The 27338-nt window shown below is 41.6% G+C and overlaps 1 protein-coding gene across 5 annotated transcripts in view; it reads left to right on the plus strand.

Annotated features, from left to right (window-relative positions):
* PPFIBP1 (PPFIA binding protein 1) overlaps positions 1-27338 on the plus strand; it is a 170735-nt gene that overhangs the window by 96529 nt on the left and 46868 nt on the right. For all 5 annotated transcript variants that reach the window (XM_044994339.1, XM_044994338.1, XM_044994351.1 and 2 more), the window contains 6 exons: positions 1736-1825; positions 4039-4244; positions 14136-14222; positions 16101-16214; positions 17419-17550; positions 27182-27274. In XM_044994339.1, the coding sequence (XP_044850274.1) occupies positions 1762-1825; positions 4039-4244; positions 14136-14222; positions 16101-16214; positions 17419-17550; positions 27182-27274 (696 nt within the window). In that variant the 5' untranslated portion in view covers positions 1736-1761. The remainder of the gene's footprint in view (positions 1-1735; positions 1826-4038; positions 4245-14135; positions 14223-16100; positions 16215-17418; positions 17551-27181; positions 27275-27338) is intronic.

A 27338-nucleotide genomic window follows, 5' to 3' on the forward strand; every position in this document is an offset into this window, starting at 1 on the left:
CCACACACAGTCACGATAATGCAAGTGACACGTATTTAGAACCGTTAGAGAAGTCCTAAAATTACGCAAGGGCTGTTTTTTTTTCCCCTCGGTCTCTACTGAAGTAATGCACAGAACACTAGACCCCTGATTTACCTGAACTCCCTGAAACCTGGATTATCTGAAATTGGGTTTTTTCCTCCCAAGATGCACCATTGATATAGAACAGTGTGCTATGTTAACGAAAATAGTTATTTCCTTTCTCATCCGCTGTGAGACTCTCTTTGATTCGTGAGGGACTACAGAAGAGAAGAGGAGTTGTGAGCCTGGGGGAGCTTTAGAGCAGAGACTCAGGCTTACTGCTATGATTAAAGCTTCATCCTCAATTTACTTCCCTTCTGGCAAATTTCAGTTGGCTAATAGAGCATGGTGTTTCTCCTGTGTGAGCTGTCTGAAGCGTCACATGCCACTGCTGGTGGGAATTAGAGGGCCATCAGTGTTCTATAATACAGGCAGTTGACACACATGAACGTGACTATGGCCAGACCTCCCAAAGATAGAGACCAGCCCAACAAGCAAAGACTTGATTTCCTAGCAGCTCATTTGGGGCTTAGGTGAGATACGCCTGCTGATATTGCCAGTGGTCAGGAAGAACCCTGCTACTTTGTAAACTTCCTAAATTTAGAGGACACTGAGTGATGCTATGATGATTGGGCTTAAAAATATACCCTAATGGTAAGCTCAATTGTAAAAAAGCATATGAAAGTTCAAGAGATGTTGCAATAACCTATAAAACAAACGTTTATGGAAAGTAGTTGCTTTCAATAATGAATGTTATAAAAAGGTATGAAAGTGAGACAAAAATACTGAATTAGTCTAAGCAAAGAGGCCTATTAATATAACTCAAAGACTGTAGTTTAGTGAAAACAAGAAATGTGGAACCAAAAACTAATGAACCAAAATTTGTGTCAGATACTAGGCCTAACTGATGGACAAAATAATGAGGGGATAAGCTACTCCACCCACCATTCCCTTTTTGGGTCCTTAAAAACAGACTTTTTTGGGGGCGAATAAAAACAGAGTGAGGCTACTGGAGCAACTTCGTCATCATGACTGTCCCCCAGTGTCTCCTGGGACCCTAGCCTTCATCATCCTGATCCCAAGAGATGTCTTGACCAGACTGGGCCAGAGAGAGGGATCCAGATGGCAGTGCTAGTCCTACCAGCTCCATCTGAATCCCAAAGACCATCTGAAATAAAATGGGATTAGACTTTAACAACAGTTCCAGCCCATTTCAACTCACTTCTCTTTTCCCCAAAAGGACAGTTATCATCGTTAATACCATCTAAGAGACCGTCAAACAAGATGGGGAGGTTTCCTTCTAAAAACTCTCTCCAGCTAAAGGAAAGGGAACAGGGGATATTGTTAAAATGAAAGACGGACTTAATATTTTTCATTGCAGATGCTTTAACCATTTTTTCCTTCTCTGTATCTTTAATAAAAAGTTACAAGGATTTGTAATGGTGTATTTGCCATAGTGTTAAGCAAGCTGAGGTCTCTGTATACCAAACCCCAGATCTTGTTTAATGCTGTTTAATGTTGGACAGTGACTTTGTTATGTTAACACTTTTGGCCCATGTATTCCATCTCAATTAATACAACCGCAAAATGAATAGCCACTTGCAGACTGACTTGCATAGTTGAGGCTTTTGATGTATTGGTGTCAATGTAACAGAATTATTTCATTTCTTGTTAGGCTTTAGCAGTGAGTAAAGCAGGAAGATGATGAGTGACGCAAGTGACATGCTGGCTGCAGCTTTGGAACAGATGGACGGCATTATAGCAGGTAACAACGTTATGCTGTTTGTTCAACCAGTTCAATCCTCCTTTCATCTGTGCAGGGCTGAGTTCCAGTCGAAAGAGGATGCAAATAGACCTGTGTTTAATGTCTCCCTACTAACTAGTTGTGAAACTCAAAGGATGCAAACAGATTTGAAAGAGGATGGCCCAAATCCCTGCAAACACATGGTGCAAATTCAGTTGCACCTTTTCTCCTATCTCCCCATCACTATACTTCACAAAACCATTGGGCAATGTGGTTCAACTTGAAGGACTGGAATAGCCAAGGATGTTTCAAATCAGGATTAGTGTTTGTTTGAAGAGTAGTGGGGTGTCAGGAAGGGAAAGCTTGTCTAGTGCTGTACCTCACTCAAGTCTTGAGAAAAATTAATTAAATAGGCCTGAATGGGACAATTCAGATTAAGAACTGAATTTTGATCCTTTCAAAGTAGGGGCTTTTTGAATCAGGGCTTTGGTTTGGGCCTGTCTCTAACTTTAATGTTTTCATAAGCATGAGCAATTTGCTCATACATTTTTACTGGGCTGGGGAGAGAGATCAAAAAGTATATTACTTCCTGAACTCTTAAAACTGTGTCCAGTGAGCTGTGAAAAAAATACAATCATATGAAACAGAGAAACAAAGCAGACAGAAGTTTTTGGTTTGATTCCATTCCAGCAGAGCTATCCAGACAGCTGTTCAAATTGAAGAAGTATTCTGCGTAGGCAGCATCAGAGATATGAAGGCTTCAACAATCCCACATACAATAATTTTCCTTTAAAAAAAAAAAAAGTTTAAAAAAGTTCCTGCTTTGCTGGAACTGACTTTTCTCTGCAATGCTATCTTCATAAAGACCTCTGGCACACATGTGCAGTGTATACAATGCAGGGTCATAATGAAGTCCTAGGATTGATATAGTCTATCTCTAAAAAAAATGTTTATATTAGCATGCAGATCTGGTCAAGCGTCTGAATTATGAAGGGCCCAAGTAGGCTTGAATAGCATGGGGTTTAATGTAAAAATAAAGGGTGGTTATCAGGATGTTTAAGACACCAAAGACTTAATTACATATGTCTTTACAAACCTTTAAATAATATTTCAAAGGAGTTAATTCTGTCCTATCACCTCCTATACTTCTGCAAGGGATTTTTCTCTTTTCAGTTTTCTCAAAGGGAATTAATAGTTGGAATGCTTGCATTTTTCAGACTGCCAGACAAATGAAGGCTTAGAAGGAAGTGTACATTCTGCATATATCTGCAATATCCAAACAGTTAACAGCACAAAAGCTGATACTTCGTCATTAATATGTCTCATTGTGTCTAGGCATTACATATTAAGTCGTTACAGAGGTGACAGTCTCAAATCAGTGTGTTGAAGTATCGAGACAGAATTAGCTAAGCTAACTTAAATCAGCTTTAACTGTGAATTTCTTCCCTTTTTTATTGAACCTTTAACTTTAGAGTGAACGTTCTTTGTGTTAGTGAATAATAACTTTTGCTTATTAATACTCACGTGTGAACGCCACGATATCCACCTTGTTTGGGCTTACGGTTTTAATTTTAGGGGAAGTCATTCAATATTTCCTTCTCTTCCTCTTCGTTTATTCTCTTTGTTTTTTTAAAGGCTTCCAAGCCTTTGCATCAGGCTAACCTCTCTCTTTGAGTGAAAAATGTTGACTGCAATTCCCTGTGGAACCCATCAGTGTCTCTCTTGGGTCATGGAATCACCACAGAGTGAGACAAAATACTGCTAGGGCTGAGCATGTTTCTTCCATAGTATTCCCAACCTCTGGTAGCCTAGGGAGCTGGGGGACCAAGCTGTGCCTTGAACTCCAGTGTGCTTTGTATTGGCATGTTACTCTGCTGCAAGACAGTCGTAACAGCCTGTGATATATTATGTTAGGTTTACTGTACATTAAAATTATAGAAGAGATATAAGTTACAGGTATCATCAGGACACCAGATGAGTATCAGTGAAGAATTACTGGTCTGTGCTATAACATGGAGATGAGCCTGCATCCAAACACCCTTAAAGTCTGGGAGGTTCAAAATCCAGATCCAGGTCTGAATTTTGTTGGTAATAAATATTTGTCACTAGGAATCCCTGTAGGTGCTGAACCTCCTAGATGTATTATAGCAAGTCTCATAATTGTATTTATATATTTATTTACTCTTGTGGCTTATCTAATGTAATCCTTGTCTTTTTACCTTGCTTTTGTCTAGGTTCCAAGGCTTTGGAATATTCCAATGGTATATTTGATTGTCAGTCCCCTACCTCCCCATTCATGGGGAGCCTGCGAGCACTGCACCTCGTGGAGGATTTGCGTGGTTTACTAGAGATGATGGAAGCGGATGAAAAAGAAGGACTGCGATGTCAGGTCCCAGATTCAACAGCAGAAGCTTTGATTGAATGGCTCCAAAGCCAAATGGTACAATATCACCTTGACTTTCTTATAAAACATTGGGGGTCCTGGCTTACAGGCTACAGCTGGTCAGAAAATGGGTTTTTATTTTCTACAGAAAAATTCTGAATTTTCAGTCAAAAATTGAAAACCAAAATATTTGGGACAAAATGGGTGATAATTTGGCTCAGAAAAGCTGCTGCAGAGCCTCATGATCTCATTGTCCTTTATAGCCTGGGGTTCCTGGTTGGACATTTTCCATGATGTACCACAGTGTCTCCTCTTGGTGGGAACATTTTCCAATGATTGGGCATTCAATATTTTTATGAAAAAATCAAAATTTTCTGTGGAAAGCAAACACTGTTAGTGAAAATTTTAGTTAGTTGAAACCCAATTTTCTATCTCAAATCAGTTTTAATGGAAAATATTTGATCAGACCTACTGTTTACACTTTTTGGTATTAATAATCTATCAGGAAAACTTTTAGAATGACAGCATCTTTAACTGACTGTTATGTTGGTTTAAGAAGGAAATTAGTGGCATATTGTATCATTCAGCATAAATTGCATATTAGAGACCAAATCTGTTCCAGTTACTTTCTGTGCCTGTGAATTCCAGTTTTTGTCATCCTCGCTTTGAAGAAACCCCGGTGTGTACTTGGCAGGTTTATTTTTCCCTTGCCCATGGCTTGTTACTACTGCATTTGAGAGCAGTGTGTTACTCTGTAGTAGAGTGTGACTTAGGAAAGCCCAGAGGAAGTAATTATGCACGGTATATGTGAGACATAATTTAGGGCACCCTCTTCAGAGAGGCCTCAGCCTGACCACTAATTTCGCATCCCTAATCCCCTTCCCGTTGCAGTATTCCTGGTGTACTTGCTTGCAGGTGCAAGTGAAAGTCTTCCTTGTTTGTGAGTTCCTTTGGTGCTGGTTTGGTGGCTTAGGGGAAAATACATATCTCAGGGGAGCCCAGGTGGTGGAAGTGAAAATTATATATTAGGCCTCATACTTCAGCGTTTGTCAGTCTCTAAGGTTATGTACACGTTAGCACAAATGTCAGTATAAGTTATGTCAGTCAGGGGTGTGAATAAGCCATCCCCGAGCGACGTAAGTTACATCGACTTAAGCATCAAGGTGGAAGCTCTCCTGCTGGCATAGTTACCGCTGCTTTCGGGGGTGGAGTAACTAAGTTGACAGGAGAGCACTTTCCCATTGGCTTACAGCGCCTGCACTAGCAGCACTACAGCTCTGTAGTGTAGCTATGGCCTAAGCGTTAGCGATCAGAATAACACCTACTGCAAGGAGGGGCAGGGAATAGATTATTCCACATCTGCCTACTTCAGGGTTTTGCAACTTCCTCTGAAGGAGCTAGTGCTGTCTGCCATTGGAGACGAGATACCAGACTAGATGGACCTTGGGTGCACAGTGGGGGAAGTGGCTTCTTGTTTTCCTAAGACTGCATTCTATTAGTAACATTCACAACACCGCATGCAAAATCAGTTATGTATGTAAAATTAGAGGCCATTTTTGAATATTTGCCCATGTAAGAATGTAATGCTTTTCATTGATAGAATTTGCTTCTATTTGACTTCAGGTGCCATCTAGTGGCACGTGTAGTTCTATGAAATTTCAGTTGAGAGATACTGGTCCTGGGAATAATACAGAAATACTTTTCTCTTATTGAAGGTTCTAGGAGGAGAGCAGTGTTTTTGAAGTAGTTTTGCTTTATACTATTCAAGTGACCCAGGGCCTGATCTAAAGTCTGCTGAAGTCAGTGGAAGTCTTTTCATTGACTTCAGCAGGCTTTGAATCAAGGCCCTCAGTGCTGAAATCTGTTATCAAGACCCAAAGTGGCGGTTAACACACTGATGTCAGAGGGAAGAGATTGAATTATATATAATTTCAGCACCTCCAAGGTCTGTAATGTACAGTAATGAACATCAATTCTAGCTAATACCAGGTCTGTGTGGAATGGGTGTAAACATGGGACTCAATCATGTGCTGTCCAAGAGGTTGACTTTATATATTTATATTTGAATGCTTGTGAAAGATGCTAAGTAAATTATATCCGTGATGAATGAAAAATCTCTGCAGGTAAAGCATGGACAGTACAAGTCTGGCTATGCTGACCTGCCAGTAGTATGCCATGTTGGTGAGCGGGAGGGGCTGTCTCTATCAGCAAGAAGATAGCTCCGTCTCCATGACCAGTTTCTCTGCTAAGGCTATCAATAAGGATGCCAAATAGTGCCAGTTTTGGTGGTGGTTTTGTGATGCAGATGTTTCTGCCTATTAGGAACTGGAAAGAAATCACCAAATTCATTTCACATAGACCACCAAGCAGCTGTCAGATGGTAACAGCTTTCAATTACTGCTGTCATAGATGGAATTTGAATTAATGATCTAGATGGGAAAGGGTCTGGATTAGCATTCCTCATATAGTTCTGTGTAATGTGGTACAGCTAACAGAGACTTCTTTCAATCCCACAATATTGAAATTGACTGTCTCAAGTTCTCCTCATGACTCTTCCTGACCTCACACCAAGTTCTTCCTGCTGGACTTACATGTGTAGCCCCTTTGGGATGACTCGCAAAGGAAGGAGAGCAGGATTCTACACAGCATTTAAAAACAAAGTGAACTTCCTGTTTCAGATGTCCTTTTTACACAAAGGGACAAGTAGTTAAGTTAAAATATGGATGTGAAATATTTTGAGGAGAATGGTTGTGGGCGCCAAATGGCCAGTTGGAACCAGTTGTGCACTAACATCTGCTCATGGAGTTGTTTATGTAAAGTGATCAAGTAGTTTCCATTGAGGAATTCAAAGGTAAACTAATGTTTCCATGGAACAAAATGAACTCTTAACATCACCATTTGAAATCCACAATGTGTTAATTAACTAAACGGGGTAGAATCAAGCTGCTTTTCTAATTTAGGTGAATAAAAAATGTGCAGTGGAAATCATACATGCATTTCCCTACGTGCATGCTGGAAGTGGATGGATTTATTGATTAAACGTAGAGATGGGCCCAGTCATTCACAATTTGGATCTGGATTCAGGCTTCTTCACAGTTCAGAAGTATTGGGATCCAGGGTTTCAGTGTGTCTCATCATAGACATAGGGAACAGCTGTGACATTCACAATGAGATCATAACCTTTCCCAAGTTTCAGGGATCTTCAGTTTGTTGCTGATGAATAAAAATTCTCATTCTATTCTAATGTATATCTACTTAATTTATATAGTGCCCAGGGCAAAGCATTTATTCACAGTCTCTTTTTCTCTGCAAATAGATCTGTTTTTGTTTCTCAGTGCTTTCCAGGTCAGACATGGTCAGTTTGCAAATAAAAAAAATGTATTTCTAACTATGAGCCCCGCAAATTGAAAGGCTGTCTTTTTATCCTTCTTGCATGTCATCATGAGTAATAAAGTATTTCAAACCAAATTCTGCTCTTCATTGCATCACTGCAACTCTGTTGCTTTCAGTTTGAACTAGATACATAATTCTGTTAATGAAGCACAAAGGGAATAGAATTCAGCTCGCTCTCCCAGAGTTGGCTTCAAGGTACTACTAAGAGTTAAATGCAGGAAAACCTCTTTTTAGTCACTAAAGTCAGCAGCTCTGGCTGGGAACATGTACATGGGGGCAAATCTCTTGAGTAAAGAGTATACATTTTACCTAATCGCTTTTATGAGTGGAGCCTCACTTTAAGCAATGTAGAGTAAAAATCAAACAGAAAACACAAAATCTAAAGACACCTGTCAGTTATAACTGCACCTTCCTCTTACGAGGACTGGCTTCCTTTCTGGGTAGCAGGCACTCTCAAATCGCCAGCAAGTTTTTAAAAATGCTTTCCCATAACCATGAGCATCCACCTCATTCTTCTCTGAGTTGAGTTTTCAAACTAAAATTGGATGATTTGTTGCTTTTTAAGTGATATTAATAATTGATTACAGAAAAAAACATCGTCAAGTTCAGTGAGTGCCCTGTGCCTTTGTGGGAAGGATGCTTGCATAATTCACTGTGTCTTGTTTAAAGATGGGACTGGTGCAGAACCCCAGATCTAAGCTCCCCAAAGTTTAGATCCAAACCTTTCATCCTTGGGCCATCTCTAATGGTGGTGGTGTTCTAACTCTGCGTGCTTTTTATACAGAGGAGCCAGTGACCTTTAACAGCCAGTGACCATTATTTAGCCAAGTTTCATGTTCACCATGGGTCAGTTCATGTATATTTTCAGCTTTTGGCAATGAGTTGACTTGTGATGCTGACAGTGATTTCCTGACTCCATGCATGTAGTTGTTGCGGTCCTCTCGTAAAATCAGCTGCAGGTTCTGCCTCCTCTTTAATGAGTTAATTCTTTCAGAAGCTGGCCAGATTCCTGGGAGCTAATAAAACCAATAGTATTCTTTATGAAGGCATATTAGGTTTCAAAGATAAATTTGCTTGTCTGAGATAAGTGTACTGAAATAAATCAGCCCTTTTTAAGATGTGGAGTGGTTCCCATGTGGCGGAAGTAGATCACAAGCCAAGAAACATTACATGTGATTTATTCATGGAAAAATCCTGTATTCAAGTGAAGATTTATTTGATTTTTTTTTTTTAGTGTAGACATAAGGTAGATTTATTTGATTTAGACTGACTGGGCTAGATCCTGAAAGCATTTTATGATAGTATGAGGCACATTTAGTCTCTCACCCCTTGAGACCTGAATTCAGATCCTGCCAGAGATCATAGGTTGAAAGGAGTGTGATGATTCCATCCTAGCCCCTAGTGGAAAGTGCCCATATCACAAATTGTCACACAACTGAGTTTTCGCTTGTGAGAGGCCTAGCTGCGGACTGCTCTTTAAGCACAAGATATCCTTCTTGCTAGGGATGACTATCAAGTTTGGTCTGTCTTTGATAAAATAAGTAATTTGAGATAGCAGGGAGCCATCTACCCTGCTGCTTTGCTTGGCATCTTTGATAAGTTCATTCATTGTACCCTGTTGTTCTCAAGCAGCCACAAGGGCAGTATGGCCAAACCAAAACATTCAAAAGTCATGAGTTGGGGTCACAAATCCATGATTGTCTTAAAAATCATGAGAGTTTAATGAGTAATAAATGTGGGGTTCTTTCCATTTGCCTCCTGGTGTTTGACTCTGTTAGAGTTCATGTTTTCAAGATTTTTTTCTGAAACCATGAGGCTATAAACTTTTTTGGTAAACAAACAAAGCTGAAATATTCAGATAATTGTCAGATAATCACAAGACTCCAGGAACTGGGGATTTATACACCAAATATTATGAGATTTGCAATAAAATTGTGAGAGTTGGCAAAAGTATAATGGAGTATAATTACTGATTCTGATCAGGGCCGGCTCTAGAGTTTTTGCCGCCCCAAGCAGCGCACTGAATTGCCGCCCTGGGCTGGGGGGGGGCAGTCCGTGCGCCCTTAGGGCGGCAGGCGTGTCTAAAGGGCTCTGGGCTCCCCGCTGTGGGGAGCCCAGAGCCTTTTAAATCCGAGCCGCGGCTGGGAATCAGAAGGCTCCGGGCTGCCCGCGGCGGCGGGGAGCCCAGAGCCTTTTAACTCCCAGCCGCGGCCGGGAATCAGAGGGCTCCGGGCTCCCCGCCGCGGCGGGCAGCCCAGAGCCTTTTAACTCCCAGCCGCGGCTCGGATTTGCTGGGGCGGGGGCGGCGCTCTGGCGGTTGTGGGTCGGCGGCTCCGGTGGACCTACCGCAGGCATGCCTGCGGGAGGTCCACCGGGGCCATCTGCCGCCCTCCCCAGGATGCCGCCCCAAGCGGGTGCTTGGCCCGCTGGTGCCTAGAGCCGGCCCTGATTCTGATTACTGAGCGGGTGGCAGTTTAAAAATTAAAACACTGAGGTATTTGGTATTGTTGATAGGGTACAACATAATCCGACTCCTAAATTATCTTCTCCTAAAACTTTTTAAGTAAATCATGTTTGAGACTTGAGAATGTTCAACTATTTTTTTTTTTCAATTATTTTTCATTTTTGCTTGGCCTCTGCACTCGTGCATTCCCGCCACTCTTCCACCTATTAAAATAATAGTCCATTGGTAAAATCAGAGTAAAAGACCTAGTGTTCTTAACCATATTTATATCTTGATGCTCTTTCGTTTTTTCCAGTTTTCATGAAAATCAATACGGTTCTGCCCACTGATGCCTAGAACATTCTCTGAAAGTAAGGAATTGGTCGGATGTGCTATTATATGATAGACAGAGAAGCGTTATTGAGTTGAGCATGAGACCTTGGTTTAATCAGGTCTAGTCTACACTACAGACCTATATCAGTATAACTACGTCGCTCAGGGATGTGGTTTTTTTCACATACATCCCGAGCGACGTCGTTATACTGACCTAACCCCCCAGCTAGACAGTGCTACGTCAGTGAGAGAGAGCTTCTTCCGTTGACATAGCTATGGCCTCTCACAGAGGCTTAAAACGTCTTCATTAAAGCACTAGAGCAGCACATTGGTGTGGCTGCGCTGATGCAGTGTTTCAAGTATAGACCTGCTCTCAGTCAGCTCTCTCTGTTTTTACACAGGATTTACAAAAGGTTTCTGGGTTTTGCTGATTTGACAGTTTTGTTAAAACCTGTCATTACCAGTACAATAAAAAAATCTGCTTGAGGGGAAGAGAGAATACAGACTTACTACTGCCCAAAATGGGATTCCCATCTATTTACTGATGGGGTATTTTATGGCAATATTTTTTAATTAATTTTTTTTTTAAGTTCTCAGCTCCAGATATGGTCTGAAGCCTTTTTTTTAAAATACTGATGTGGAGAAAATTCACAGTTGGACACAGACCAAGCCTGGGCCATTTGGGACAGAAAGGAAACTTTCTTCTAGAGCATAAAAATGAAGTGTCATAGCAAAATGCTATACTGGCTAACAATGCTATCACACCTCATCAGTTTTCACCCTGATTTGGAAGACTTTCGTGCTTTAGAATTAGTGCAATAAAAAAAGATATGGCTCTGTATGTAGATTTCCGTTTGAGTCCGTCTGTATTGATTTTGCACAGAAAAGAAGAATGAGCCAGTGGTTAGGGTGCTCGCCTAGCACTTCGGAGACCTAGATTCAATTCCCTGCTACTGTGTGTGTGACCTTGAGCAAGTCTCTTAACCACACTGTGCTTCAGTTCTCCATCTATAACACGGGGATGATATTTCCTCACTTCATATAGGTGTTGTGAGGCTACTGTGGTAATGGGGCTGTATAAGCACTTGAGATAGATAGATAGATAGAACTTGCAATGAAAAATGTTGCTCAAACATCAAATATTTTCACCGTTTTGATTTCAGAAAACTAAAAAGAGATACCAGTTATGTAACACTGATTTACAAAATAGCAGCAAAGGCTCTGAACATTTGTTTTTCACATTATTCACACACCATGTAATTTAAAAGAAAGCCCTTCCCTTTAGCAGCCAAGAAGAGTTTACTTGGGAAACTCTTGAACTTGTTTGGCTTGTCTTTCTCACTTGTCTGTGAGGTAGATCCTGATTACTTCTGCTAAATTCCAGTGAACGCTAGAACAATTTTATGTAAACATCGACAGTGGCTAAGCTTTGGCCTGGTGCTTAGAATCCAGCAAAGCTGGGATGAGCAGAGATACCGGCAGGTTATTCTGCATCAGGAATCCTTCGAGCCCAGGAGTACACATGATGGACAGCTGCAGGGTACTCTGGGGCACGCTTCTTGCTCCTTTGAGAATGCTGACCCTAGTGCCAGGTATTGATCACTTGCGTATAAGACAGAAATTCTTGCCTTCCTGGGAAAGTGATAGATGCTTCTAGGCACCTTGGTGTACCAGGGAGATACTGCATGGTAAGAAGAAACATACCCTCTTCCACAACACTCCAATATAGCAAATGGCAGGATTTACCCCAATTTCTTGAGGGCTTAACCTTTAACGGCTTAATATTTCTATAATTTTAAACTGAGAGGTCCTCCATTATATTTTGTATCTTGTACTGCAGTTTGCAAGAGTACAACAGAGTGTCTGATTCTTGGAGCGTGCTTGGAGTTGCAGGGCTATTCTGCTGACTCATGCAGATGGTCATTGGACTCAGCTTGGGGAATTTCTTTTAGTAGGTATTAAGAAGACAAAAAGAAGGAAAGAAACAGGACCTGATCCAAAGACTACTGAAGTCAATGGGAGTCTTTCCATTGTCTTCGTTGGTTTGTATTAGGCTCCCACGCTTTCCCGAGTGATTTATATGAGGATAGGAAGAATATTTTTAAAATAACTTAATTCTGATATTGTAAAATGCTTTGAAATAACTATGAGCATGAAAGATCTGCGTGAATTAAATCAGATTCTGTTCTCTGTTAAGATAGTTTACGTTTTTCTGGTGGAATCGTTATGAAAAAGAGGTCTCTCTGGTTCATTTTCCTGCTGTTTTCAGTTTCTGGGCTCCTGGGTAGCAGCTACATTATTTTTATTTTTTTTCTTCAGACTGAGGCAACTTCTTAAAGGAATGTATTCACAATACAAAGTTTTGCTTACACGGTAAAATATGTCTGAGGTTGTGAAGGGATGCTCTGTATTGTGTGTGTGTGTGTTTTTTTTAATTACTCTGTATGTACTATCATGCAGCATGTTGCTTGTAAGCAGTGATAACATTTGAAATAATTCATTTTCTTTCACCTCAGATGGGATATTTTGTAGCTGTGTTTTTGTTTTTTCACTTGGTGAGCTTCCTGAGGCACTCATCTCTTTGCCAGTGTGTCTCAGAATGGTACTGTATCATGCAGATATTTTTAAAATGCTGAATGTGCAATAAGTGATTTTGTGCAATTGGGTCACAGAGGACCAATTTCTTCCTTCTTGTCTTTAAGTCCCCACACGTTCCTTGTGCTGAAAATGTAGTCCAGTGTCTTTTCTTTATATTGTAACTCTCTTTTAGGCCAGGAAAATGTTAGGAATAAAATGTGTTTTTAAACTGTGCAAATTAACAACACTATATAATTTTTATCCATAATAAATATTTGGATTGGTATCTAAAATCTGGTTTCTTTACAGGCTGCATAATGAATTGAGCCTTAAAGCTGAATACATTTAGGTTCTGTCTATTGCTACAGAATTAGAGTCAATGTGTTTTGCTGATTGCTATGTGCTTTAGCTTTAAGGAAATGCTTATTTGCATTTCATATGATAGTTTGCTGAGTCATCTCAAGACCCATATGTAAATCTGTGGTAGAGTTCATCCTTGAATCAAGGGATCACGGGTGATGATGGTAGTTTGCTTGAGAAAAGTGACAAATGCTATTTAAAATAAATTGAAGAGATGCTAATTTTAAATGAATACATTATCTTAAAAAGCTAACAGGAGCAGTGCTTTTGGTGGGGGTTTGTAGAGCACAGTCTCTTTATTTTCCTTTATTGCTTCCTCTTATATTAATCAAAGTCTACACGCCTTCCTCTGAAGCATGGGGCATGGGTCATTTGCTGGAAGATTCTCTGCACCTTCAGGTCTTTAAACCACAATTTGAGGACTTCAATAACTCAAACATAGGTTATGGGTTTGTTACAGGAGTGGGTGGGTGAGATTCTGTGGTCTGCGTTGTGCAGGAGGTCAGACTAGATGATCATAATGGTCCTTTCTCACCTTATAGTCTGAGTCTATGAAAGTGATGCCTAGTGGGCCAAAATCTCTGCTACTGTAACTTGCACTCAGTGGGGTTACAGCAACAGAGAATTTGGGTCTGTGGGGCCAGATCCTCAGTTGGTGCAAATCAGCATAGCTCCAGTGACCACAGGTTACACCAGGTGAGGATCTAGCCTTTTTCTTGAAGTGACCAGCAATAATGTATGTACCTGGAGTTTCTAGGATTCAATTATTTTGGAGTTTTATTGATGAAAAATGCTAACAATATGAGAGCATATAAACCACACTTTTAAAATTTCTTTTTCAGACTAATGGACATATATCTGGTAATGGAGATGTATATCAAGAAAGGCTAGCGCGTCTGGAAAATGACAAGGAATCTCTTGTTCTGCAAGTAAGTCATTTCCAAAGTTAGTTTTTTTTCCTCTTCTGTGTATAGATTTCAGAGTGGTAGCCGTATTAGTCTCTAGCAGCAAAAACAGTGAGGAGTCCTTCTGGCACCTTAGAGACTAAAACATTTATTTGGGCATAAGCTTTCGTGGGCTAGAACCCACTTCATCAGATGCATGGAGTGGAAAATACAGGAGCAGGTATAAATACATGAAAGGATGGGAGTTGCCTTACCAAGTGTGAGGTCAGTCTAACAAGATAAATCTATTAACAGCAGGATACTAAGGGAGGAAAAATAACTTTTGAAGTGGTAATGAGAGTGGTCGATTATAGACAGTTGACAGGAAGGTGTGAGTAACAGTAGTATTGGTGAAATTAGGTTTAGGTTTTGTAATGACCCAACCACTCCCAGTCTTTATTCAGGCCTAATCTGATGGAATCCAATTTGCAAATTAATTCCAGTTCCGCAGCTTCATGTTGGAGTCCGTTTTTGAAGGTTTTCTGTTGAAGAATTGCCTTCAGTAACTATGAGATACAGGGAAGGTCCTCTCATGGATCAGTAACTGGTTGAAAGACAGGAAACAATGGGTAGGAATAAATGGTCAGTTTTCACAATGGAGCGAGGTAAGCAGCGGGGTCCCCAAGGATCTGTACTGGGACTTGTGCTATTCAACATATTCATTAATTATCTGGAAAAGGGGGTAAACAGTGAAGTGGCAAAGTTTGCAGATGATACAAAATTATTCAAGATAGTTAAGTCCTGAGCAGACTGGAAGGAGTTAGAGATATCGCAAAACTGGGTGACTAGATGACAAAATGGCAGATGAAATTCAGTGCTGATAAATGCAAAGTAATGCACGTTGGAAAACATAATCCTAGTTATGCATATACAATGATGGGTTCTAAATTAGCTGTTACCACCTAAGAAATAGTTCTTGGAGTCACCATGGATAGTTCTTTGAAAACGTCTGCTCAGTGGTCAGCACCAATCAGAAAGGCTAACGGCATATTAGGAACTATTAGGAAAGGGGTAAAAAATAAGACAGAAATTTCATATGCCACTCTATAAATCCCATGGTGCACTCATATCTTGAATACTGCATGCAGTTCTGGTCATCCCATCTCAAAAAGGATATAATGGAACTGGAAAAGGTTCAGAGAAGGGCAAAAATGATGATCAGGGATCTGGAATGGCTTCCATATGAGGAGAGACTAAAAAGATTAGGGCTGTTCAGCTTAGAAAAGAGACGATTAAGGGGAGATATGACAGAGGTCTATAAAATCATGAATGGTGTGGGGGGAAATGAATAGAGAAGTGTTACTTATCCTTTCACACAATACAAAAAAGAGGGGTCACCTGATGAAATTAATAGGTAGCAGGTTTAATACAAACCAAAGGAAGTACTTTTCATACAACAGACAGTTAACCCGTGGAATTCATTGCCATGGGATGTTGTGATGGCCAAAAGTATAACCGGGTTCAAAAAAGATAAGTTCATGGAGGATAGGTCCATGAATGTCTGTTAGTCAAGATGGACAGGGATGCAACCCCAGGCTCGGGATGAGCCTAAACCTCTGGCTACCAGGAGTGGAAGACAAGGGTGGATCCACTCCATCATTGCCCTGTTCTTTACACTCCCCCTGAAGCTCTGGTATGGGCCATTGTCAGAGACAGCATACTGGGCAAGATGGACCATGGTCTGACTCACCATGGTGACTCTTATGTTCCTCCTCAGCACATATAACATAACTATGGTAGAACACCTCTTATGTCCTGTAACTGCAGAGGTTACCTCTTACTATTTATTCCCTGTCCTGCAGGGTGATAGGTGCTATGTAAATTTGAGGTAGTTATGGATTTTCATATTCCTGTACTCTACAGGTAAGTGTACTTACTGACCAGGTGGAAGCACAAGGAGAAAAGATTCGAGATTTAGAGTTCTGCCTAGAGGAGCACAGGGAGAAGCTGAATGCCACAGAAGAGATGCTGCAGCAGGTATTATGAGGAAGCCAGAGTAATTTCATTTCTCTCGCTGTCCGTGCTTAGTAGATTTGTGCTGTAGCACTAAATACTGTTTTGTCTGCTTCCATTAGACTAGTGTGTTTAGGACAAAATTTTGGAACCCGTGGTGTCACATGATGAAGTGATAACTTTCTTGTTTACAGTTCTATTTTATTTGTTAAAGTTGTTCTCTTTCTGAGTCATGTCCGCCCTATCCCACAGAGTAAGGATCTAGTCCTACTCTCATTGGAGTCCCTGAACTGACTTCTAAGGGAGCTGGATTGAGGCCCTAGGTAGGATGGGTGTTATTTCTTAGCTCTAATTCAGGGGTAGGCAACCTATGGCACGCGTGCTAAAGGCGGCAAGCGAGCTGATTTTCAGTGGCACTCACACTGCCCGGGTCCTGGACACCGGTCTGGGGGGCTCTGCATTTTAATTTAATTTTAAATGAAGCTTCTTGAAAGTAAAGTAAATAAGGTTTTTAAAACTTTTAATAGTTTAGTTATATATTACAGATATATAGAAAGAGACGTTCTAAAAACGTTAAAATGTATTACTGGCACGTGAAACCTTAAATTAGGGTGACTAAATGAAGACTCGGCACACCACTTCTGAAAGGTTGCCAACCCCTGCGCTAATATATTGTAACTCTACTTGCTGCCCTTGGCAACTGCGACAACTGGCAGGTTTGTTGGGGCAGCTCTTCCTGGGTCTGGCAGCAAACACCCCACTACCCATGAACCTGGATGCATCCAAGTTAACTGCATCCGACCCACAGCCACCAATTGTTCAAGGATCATCTCTCTCAATGGCTGCTGAGTGGCAGAACTGGCAGGCTTAGAGCAAACTGACTTGCACAGGACCTGGGGATGTCCATTATTCACGTCCTTTTCCTAACGGTGTGGAATTGAGCATTCCAGGGAAAAATCCCTGGATAAACTAAGGTTAGAAGTTGAGTCCTGATTGGAGAGACAGGCAGCAGTCAAGAGAGGCATTCAGTTAACCAGGTTAACTATGTCTGCTATCCTTTGGCCTGATAGATTGGAGGAGGAGTCCTGCCTTTCTATCCAGGAGGCCTCCAGATGCAGGAAGGCGACTTTCCTGCGCTCTCTTTCTTGGGGCCTATCTTAATGTGGTGCTAAGCATGTAATTTTTCCTCCTCAGAAGAATAACTCTGTTCCTCTTCATCTTGAATCAGGAACTTCTGAGTAGAACATCCCTTGAAACTCAGAAATTGAACCTTATGGGAGAAATTTCCAATTTGAAGCTAAAGCTCACTGCTGTAGAGAAGGACCGATTAGATTACGAAGACAGATACGGAGACACAGAGGTGAGTAAAGCAGATGAACTCATCCTCAGAGCTTCATGTGGGTTTCACGTTACCTGAAACTTTCTCTCAGTTTTACAAAAATAACTTTCCAAATTCAAGTCATTCTGAGTCAGAAAGAAATAGGATTCAAGATGGACTGGCTCATGGGGGGAATGAAGAGGTACATTGCCTTGCTGTCTTCCAAACTAGCAGGTCACACTGTTTGAGAGCAAGGCTCGTGTATGTCACGGCAGATATTCAAGCATGCTCTTGTAATGAAAGACTTTGCACTCATGTTTGGTGAGAGCCAGACAACATCTCTGAGAGTTCTTTTAAATATCCCTCATTTGACAAGTCAAAGTGTAAATCCTGTCCCTCTTGAAGTCAATGGGAGGTTTGCCATTGACTTCAGTGGGGCCAGCTTATCACCCAGAGTCTGAGATGTCTCAGATGTCCAAAATGCCAGCAGATATTCACTTAGGTCTGGATTCTGCCAGACTTTTACATGGGTGCACAAGGATGGGAGGCAGGGGGAGATGAATATACAGAGCCCTCCCCACAGTGAACAGCTTGATTTAGGGGCAGGCAGAATTGCAATCCATGGCTCAGCTTCCTCTGGCTTCTCAGAAGTGGCAACTTAAAAATGAATATGCTGCCGCTGTGTTCCGGAGAGCTGTTGGCCTTGTCTTCACTGCAAAATCTGTACCATTTTTGAACACAGAATGCCCAGAACACAGAGCTCCCAGTAGGGGGCGGGGAGGGGCCAGCCCTCCACTTCCCTCTAGGCTAACACAGTCAAGCCCACAATGAGCCCAACAAATGTGTGTGTTAATTTCTTTTTGGAAGACGGCGCTCTCTGGTGAGATTCACCAGCGGGTAAACCATTCAGCGTGCAGCTTGGTATGCACAGTACATTCACTTTTTTTGTTTTAATTTTTAAAATGACTCTCTTACGGTGGCTTTCTGTTACAAGGCTCAAACTGGACAGCCCAGTTCCATGTGGTAACAGGGAGGGTGAATTGAGCCACCATGCAGTGGTGAGCTATACAGTACCATGCCAACAATCTTCTGGTGCCTGCACAGCTTACTGCAGATCATTTTAAGCTTGGATTTTTAAAAAAAAAATTAAGTTTCTTACTCTTAATGTTGCAAAGGTAGGATTCCAAACGTGAATGAATCTGTGGAAAGAAAGAAAGAATCAATAATGTAATTCTGGGAGGAATGACAAGCCCCATTAACTTCAATAGTGTGCTGAGGCTGAAGGCTAATGATGATAATGTAAATGTCGACATTCATCATTGTAGCAAAGACATCTAGCTGCTGTGGAGCTATGAGCAGAGCTTGCTTTAAGTTCTATTGCTTTTTCCCTGCAGTCTGATCCCAGTTTTATATGAATGATTGCTATTGCCTAAAAGCAGTGAACCTTACCAATTCAGACAAGTGCCATACGTACCAGTGCTGTAGAAATAAGATCTCCATCTGGCACAGGCAGATTGAATTCTTCTTGGTATTGGTAGTTCTGTGGTGGGTCAGTCAAGTTATAATTGGCTGGTTCTTGGAACTCCTACAACTTGTAGCATTCTTTACTCACCCCCGTGACACTCAGTAAAATGTGAAATTCTTTCCTTACATAGAAAACATAAAAGATACAATGTGATCTGATCCTTACAAACTAAAGACCTCCCTGAGCAGTAAACACATCAGTACAAATGGCAAACATTTTTTTGGAAGGCAACATTTGACCCAAATGATCACAGTAAACACGTATTGCTGAAACTGAATTCTGCTCTGGCTCTGCTTGGAAGTGTCACTTGGTTTCTTAAATAAGTTTTCCGAAACAGGTAACAGAAGTGGTTGACCCTTCAGTGCTTTTGCTTTACTCTTTTTTTTTTTGTCTTTATATTTTGATTACAGTTTTTTTCAATCTTTCCTGTCATCCCCTTCTTTCATTTCCCTCTGCACTGCAGTCACTCCATAACGTAATAGCAGACCTCAGACAACAGATGGAGAAAGTGGAGTTGGAACTAGCACTGTTCCAGGAAAAGAGGTTACAATATGGTGATCAAGAGGTGACTTTTCCACGCCATGCACTGCAACTGTAGACTCTGTGCAAAAGGCTTACCTGCATGGTAGCTATTAATACCAATATTTCTCTTAAATGCCTCCAAATATGCCTAATCATGGTCTTTTATGGGGATAAAATATGCTGTAATAAAATAACATTCAACTTCAATTGCATTTAAATGCAATTATTAATGATGGTGATTAAGAATAATATAGTTTTATTTGCAGAACATCTGTGCCAGAACTAATAAACTATTACTAAAATGTGTCTTGCTTTTTAAAAAAAAAAAGCAACATAGAGCTGCTTGCTTTATTACAGAACTTACTAGTTCTATGAGCTGACCCTTCATGGCAGTAAAGCCTTGGTGACCACTCTGCATATTTGTGCTTTATAGTTTCGGGGAGTAGAATTTTCAAAAGTGCTCATTGTTGACCTAACTCTACCCCCATTGAAGTCAATAGTCAGTTGATTTCAATGAGGCCAATGCTGAGTGCTTTGAAAATCCCGTCCTTGAGCTTCTTGTGCCATTCACGGGCACAAAATCACCAGAACCAAACAGAGAAACTTCATATCCAGAAGAAAGCACAATCAGCAAAAAATGTCCTGAGCCCTCCAAAGAAGGTAGTTGATTACTCCCAAGTACAAAACAGACTTGATTACTGATTGAGTTAAATAATTGACTCCCACACAGCCATCCCATTTTTTTTTTAGATATACTACTTCCCCTTGAACTGGAAGTCAGTTTACGCTATTCACTGCTTCTCTTTAAATGAATACCTCCTATTATTCTTTTTGCATAATTTCCTTCGTCAATTAAATCTTTGTCTCCTAGAGTGGCTCTGTTCAGTATTCTCAAATACAGTAGCTTTTCAAGGTTTATGATGTATAATTAATTTCAGTAATTATTTATTTAAATTATAAATTTAAATAATAATTTAAATAAGTAGTTATAAATCAGTATTGATTTATTTTTTTCTATATTAAATAATCCCAATTGTGTCACTCTCTGTTCTCTGGTAAAACGTCTCCATTTAATTCTCTATCATCTTTTTGTGCGGTTCTCTGTCCAGCCTGACTGTATCGTTCTTGAAGATGGCCAAAACTGGACAGTTTGGTCCAAATGTGGTGTTGTGGATAACTAGGTAAACATACCTTGCGGTACTTGAAATCTTCCAAATGGGAGGAAGTTTTATTTAGGGAGGGGCGTTTACAGCCAGACATGACCCTCTACAGAGCCACGACTTGAAGTTAAAACTGTCCTCCCTTCAGGGTTCAAACAGCACCACACTCCTGTGTGGGGTGAATCTCTGACATAGATGTTGGAACGGGGGGGGGGGGCTGGGAGGGGAGGGAGAAGGGTGCTGCCGCACCCCCTGGCTTGAAGTGGTTTCCATCATGTACAGGGTTTACAGTTTGGTTGAATGGCTCTCAGCACCCCCACGATACGAATTGTTCCAGTGCCCCTGATCTCTGAGTGGTGCAATATCACCTATGGTTGCAGTTCGCATCCCCCAATGCCAGCAGGGGGAAATGAGTCCCACAGCCTAAAAATGTCCTGAACGTGCCTCAGCAGCTACCCATTCCCATTACTCATGCTAGGAGCATGATTATTGTGAGTGGGGGACGGAATGGTGGGGGGCTGTGGGAAGACAAGAGGCTACATGCTGAACAACCCTCACGCTGCAACATCTGAGACCTGCCATGGAAAGTCCTCCATAGGCCAGTGCAATGAAAAGCTCTGGAGTATGAACTGCATAGTTTTTTGGGGGAGCCAAATATTGGAACATAACAGCTGCACTTTGTGTCTTCTGGACATGTATGTACACCTAGCCCAAGCTATCTTTTTAACCCTTTTGTGTGTGTGTTTTCAGAGGAGAGGTTAAATACAAGTTGGTTCCAGAAAAAAAGTCTCGTATTGGTGTTTCACTTTTCACTCCAGGCTTGATCCAAAGCGCATTGAATTAATCATACTCTTGTTGATCTCAGTGGGCATTTGATCAGGGCCTAATGATGATATTGTGGTTTTACATCACCATATCTGAAGAGCCAGGTGAATTTGGTGCAGATGTGGCAAGCACTATCACCAGTTCCCAGAAGTAATCTGACCGTGGACTGTTACACTGATTTGTATTAGAGTAGCACTTAGAGGCCTCCATCAGCATTGGGGCCCCAGTGTACTAGCACCTTGTAAGCAATAGTCCACACACTGAAAAGTTTATAATCTAAATCAATAAAATAGACAAAGGGTGGGGAAAAGGACAACACAAGCAGTTGTTGAGGGAACTGAAGCACGAACAGATGGACTGGAATTTTCAAAGGAGCCTGAGGAAGTTAGGTACTATTGAAAATCTGAGTCTGAATGACTTGCCCAAGGTCAGAGAGTAAGTCAGTGATGGAGCTGCAGAATTGACTCTATTGCCTGAAGAGGGGGAACAGAGCTAAGGAATGCAAAGAGCAGGATTGTGGCTGCCCGCTGCATAGATGCATAACAGGGCTGTGGGGGCTGCTTGTTCCCCCTCTTCCTCTCCAGCCCATCTGTGCAGGGATGTGGTCTAGCCCATGTGTGCTGATGGCAAAGATTTTATCTAAACCTACTTCTCTGCCTTGGAAAACTGATAAAGGAATGTAATTTGGAGTATAATCTCGTATACCACACTCTTTGGCAGGAAATGAATTGTAAAATTTTCTTCTGCAAAACATATTGGTGATATTTATGTTTTTGAAATATGGTCATAGATGTTCTTTAATTCTTTTTGTCCCTTTGCAATAGCTGTCTAATATTTTTAATGATGATGGTTATAAATTAGACAGCACCCAAATGTGCAGGAAGAACTTGATAGAATAAATAAGAAGGCATGGTTCTTGCCCTGAATAGTTTACAGTGTAATAGTAGACATGACACAGAAAGACAGAGTAGCTAACCATAGGGGATGGGTTGAGAAAATGCTTGGCTTATAGGAATAATATTACTTAGTGAGGTTGTGTGCACATCTTAACAGTTCTATTAACGTTCATTTATTTCATTAAATTAACTTGTAGGAAAAATTTTTTTTAAAGGAATTTTGAATGAGGATTTGATGGATTTCTTTTTCTGGTATTTTCAGTCTCAAACAGTTTGTGATAAAGTTCTAAGTAATAACCTCATCAATTACAGACACAAAATTAATTGCCAGTTGTTTTGAAGTCAAACATCTAGCAACAAAAAAAAAAATCCAAATCTGTTTTGATAAAAGCAATACACAAAGCTAAGGCCAGAGGTGCAGAGGTGATTGAAATTTTCAACATTTTTCATGAGCAAGGTACAGTTCAGTGTATTTAATTGTGTATGTTTATAAGAAGACTGACATGGTCTATCAGGTACCACTTCATCCCTATGTTGATGATCGGTAAGGACGTGCCAGGTGGAGCCAAGTTATAAAGTTGTACACTAGCATAGTGATCATTAACAGACTCTTAATGATCTCTCTTAATTAACTTTCTAGTTCCAGTAGCTTAACTTGGATGGGGTGTAGCTATATACTCTGACCTTCAAGTCAACTGTAAATTTTTGAAGTAGACGGAGAAGAGCTGTTTTATGTGGCAAGTTTTATAGATTTTTTTTTCCCCATTCCTTGTTTAATCATTTTAACCACAAAAGCATATTTTCTTCCCCTCCTCTTCCCACTGGTTCAGAGTTGCAGCTTCTTCAGTTCTGTTTGTGATTCACTATTGACATTTGCAATTTTAAATGGTCTGAGCTTTCTTAATTGACCCAGTACTGTTGTTAAGGGCATTAATTTGTGTCGGTGTAAGGAGATATTCCCCTGCATTCACACCAAATCTGTTTTGCAGAGTGCATACTCCAAAGACACGTGCATCAACTGCTTCAAAGTGCCAGGGAGGGCCACATCCGTATTAAACTATGCACCAATTGCTAACTAAAACTAGAGGGCAAGAAAGGGTGAAAGTCAATAGGATGGGGAGATGCCTAGTCTGCCTGTGACATGCTGCTCCTTGTTCCTGTTGTTACTGCATCTCAATTCAGGGGAGCAACCCAGTCCCTCAGAAGTCACAGTAATACCCCAGTCCCAACAAGGACCTGCTGCCTGATACTGGGCTAGAAGGACCACTAAGCTTCCCAGAGAGCGTGGGTGCTTCTGTAAGACTCCTCAGTCCTGGATAATAAACCTGATTCCCCTTTGGCAGGAGGATGGCTTCTTCTACCATCTTCCAAATGAAGTAAGGTTAAAGGCCAGAACCCCGTAAATGACACAGTCAGGGACCTCATTTAACCCCTACTGCCAGAAGTACCCACTGACCAACAGAAATAGCTTAAATTAAGTTGCAGTCATGGTTCAGGATAATAAAAGTTGACTAAACCCCCAACCCCACCCTACCTTTTTTCTGTAAGATTTATCTGCCTCCTGCTTCTTGTCTGATCTTCACTAAAAAATAAAAATATTGCTACGTGATCTTCAGATTCATTGAGTATCTAGCATAACCAGTGAAATAGCTAAAAGGCAGGTAGGTGGAGAACATCTGGAACGGGCTGGAAGGTAAGTCATTCCAGCTACCCGTAAATATCCTTTAATGGAATTCTTATAAGAAGGGTGCCTGTCATTGGCTGGCACGGATGAAAGTAGACTGCAGCACCTTATATAGAAACTGGTAAAACTGAGCACCATGCTGTTGTCTGGGGCTTGAAAGTTGTTAAACTAGGAGGTTTTAGTCATTTTTCCATCCTCCTGTGCCTGTTTTTGAGGACTCATAAAAAAGCTAATATATTTTTCTTGAGTGTTTTTCAGGTGAAACAGCATTACAATTGCTGCAGTGCATTCTAAGAATGCACTTTTAGCCAAAATATAATACTGGTCTGGGGATCAGGGTTGTAAACCTCAGATTAACAAAATAGACATGATAAATAAAAAGCTAGCCAGAGGCTTCTTTCAGACCTCAGCACTCAGGTAAATGTTTTCCCCTGCCAAACAGCAAGTGCAATGTACCTTTTGTTATTTTCCAGCACACCATGCTTTGTTTACTTTCATGGAGAGACATTCTGCCCAGTGGTGAATGTTCTATGTTAAAGAAGATGAGGGTTTCAAACACACATGCTGCTCATTTCTGCTTGGTTTAGCTACCTGAGGATGTTTATGTAATCTAGTACAGTTCCTTCCCCTGTACTTTGCAAAAACAGATACAAAGGATGCAATACTCATTGTATTTATAATGTGTGATGGGGAATCCTCAAAAGGTTTGACAGCTCAGTTTGGAAGCTTATCTGAGAGGAAGGATAGTCTGGTGATAAAGGCACTGGACACTTGGGTTCAATTCCTGGCTCTGCGATAGGCTTCCTGTTTGACCTTGGACAAATCACTTAATCTGTCTCTGCCTTAGTGTAAAATGGGGATATTAATAATCATCAGTTAAGGCTAAGATTTTGTCATAGGTATTTTTAGTAAAAGTCATGGCCAGGTCACAGGCTTCCATTAATTTTTTCTTTTATTGCCCGTGACCTGGCTGTGACTTTAAGTAAAAATATCCATGACAAAATGGGGAGCTCTGGGGCCCCCCACCACCTGTGGGGGCTCGGAGGTCCAGGGTTCCCCTCCGCCTGTGGCTGGGAGCTGCGGGGTCCCCTGATGCCCAAGGCAGAGAGGAGCTGGGGTGGGGGAGGGGCTCAGCCAGGAGCTGCGGGGTCCTCCCCCTGTGGTGGCTTGGAGCCCACCACTGCAGCCCTGCTGCCGGGGGGGCCGGAGCGACAGGGATTCCCCTGCCTCCCACTGGGGCTGGGAGCAGCGGCGGGCCCCCCTGCTGCCTGTAGCAGCGGGGAGTTGGAGCTGTTGCTGTGAGCTGCCGGGGTCCCCCTTGCCACCTCTGGGGGCAGGGAGCTTGAGCTGCAGGGGGCCCCCTGCCAACCATGGGGGTCCCCCTGCCACCCACAGGAGCTGGAGCTGCGGGGGTCCCCCCCTGTCGCTCGTGGGGTGGGAGCTTGAGCTGCGGGGGTCCCCCCCGCCTCCTGCGGCTTCCGCGACCTCCGTGTCAAAATCGTAGCCTTAATCATCAACGTATTTCTTTGCATCTTGATTGGAGCACTGTGAACCTTGGGTTTAGTCTCATCTCTTTTAGCAAAGAGTTGTACAGCTGGTATTCCACTGCTCAGAATGCTCTACCCCACCTGCTGTTAGAATGTTGAAACTTGCTTGTCCCCAGCTGCATCACTTTGGGTGAAGTGTAGCTGCTGCGGAAAGGTCAGGAAGGGCAAGGCAGTCTTTGCAGAAGTCAGGTCCCAGTCCATTAGGGTTCGGATTGTGAGCCTGGTTCTGAAGCAAAAGGGGAGTCAGTGGAGTTCACAAAGCGCACACATGACAGCATTCACAGCAGCTTTTGTTGCTTATGAGGCATGCAGCTCTCTGCCGCACAAATTTCAGCCTTTTGGTGGCAGTTGCATTCACGACCTGGTAGAGTGTGTTGCAATACCATCTAACTTAGGGTGACCAGACGTCCCGATAATTCGCTCTGCCGGCAGCACTTGGCTTTTTTTTTGCTCCACTGGCAGACCCCTCCTCCCCCACTCCCCATGTGTCCTGATATTTTCTCCCTCTCATCTGGTCAGCCTAATCTGACTTAATGTGACCAAAAATATGGAACATTATGAATAATATCCCATTCATTTCAGTGACAATATAGGTACAAAAATTGATTATAGGATGTCATCTACTGGGACTACATGCACAAATAAGGTGAGCATAATTTGGGTTCACATTGTGTCATCTTTTCTCACTGCTCTCCAATAATCAGTCTGTTTGGTTTTGTTGTATAGTCTAGGTTAAATGTAACTTGCTTATATAGTCCTTTTATGAAGCCAACATTTGATTTTGTATAACTGGAGGGTTTTTATTCTGGGTCACTACTATTTTACCATTTGTATTTTAGAGAGAGGACCAGAAACAAGACCTAATGTCATAGGAATATTGAAGAGTTACTGGGACAGAGTCTCCATTTCCTTGTCATTCACAGCTGTGCAAAATGGGTGTCAATGCTGCCAAATCAGGCCAGTAGCACATTCTACTCACTTTGCACAGGTATAAATGACTACACAAGGTGCAGGATGGTGGAGGATCAGGCTGCTATTTTACTTAAAAGTTGATAAATCAGCTGATTGTTGCCTGCATGCATTAATTTGGTGCTTTGAGGAGGAAACCTGGAAATCCATGGGTCTGATTCTCAGTTGCATGAAGGTCTCTTTATGCTGCTCTGGAAATGTAAAGGTGCTGAGAGAGGGAGGGGTCTGTGGACATAGGGAGCACACCAGTCACTCAAAGCTACCTTTTCCACTGCTGCTTCCCTCCTTCATTCCTGCATTCAGTGCAGGAATGTGGGAACTTGGAATTGAAGCCCATGGATGGTCCACTGAGCTCTGAATTGCTTGAATATTTGTCCTGACCTAATTATGAACTTTGAAGTGTCTGTATGCACAATGTGTGGGGGTTGTTTTGTTTTGTTTGTGGTATTGCTTTGTTTTTACTTTTCCAGTGATGTGTGGTTGCTGAGCTGTTGTTCTGTTTTGTGTATTGAATTTCTCTGTTTTTTCTTTTTCCTTTCACTCAGGGTTTGATGCAGGAAATCAGTGAATTACGGTTAAGAGTGGGAGAGATGGATAATGAAAGACTTCAGTACGAGAAGAAGCTTAAATCCACCAAAGTAAGTTACACTGAGGGAAAGGGGAGAGAATGGGCACAAGCTGCAAATTTTGGAACTGTATCTG

Source organism: Mauremys mutica, chromosome 1, assembly GCF_020497125.1.
Source record: "Mauremys mutica isolate MM-2020 ecotype Southern chromosome 1, ASM2049712v1, whole genome shotgun sequence".
NCBI lineage: Eukaryota > Metazoa > Chordata > Testudines > Geoemydidae > Mauremys > Mauremys mutica.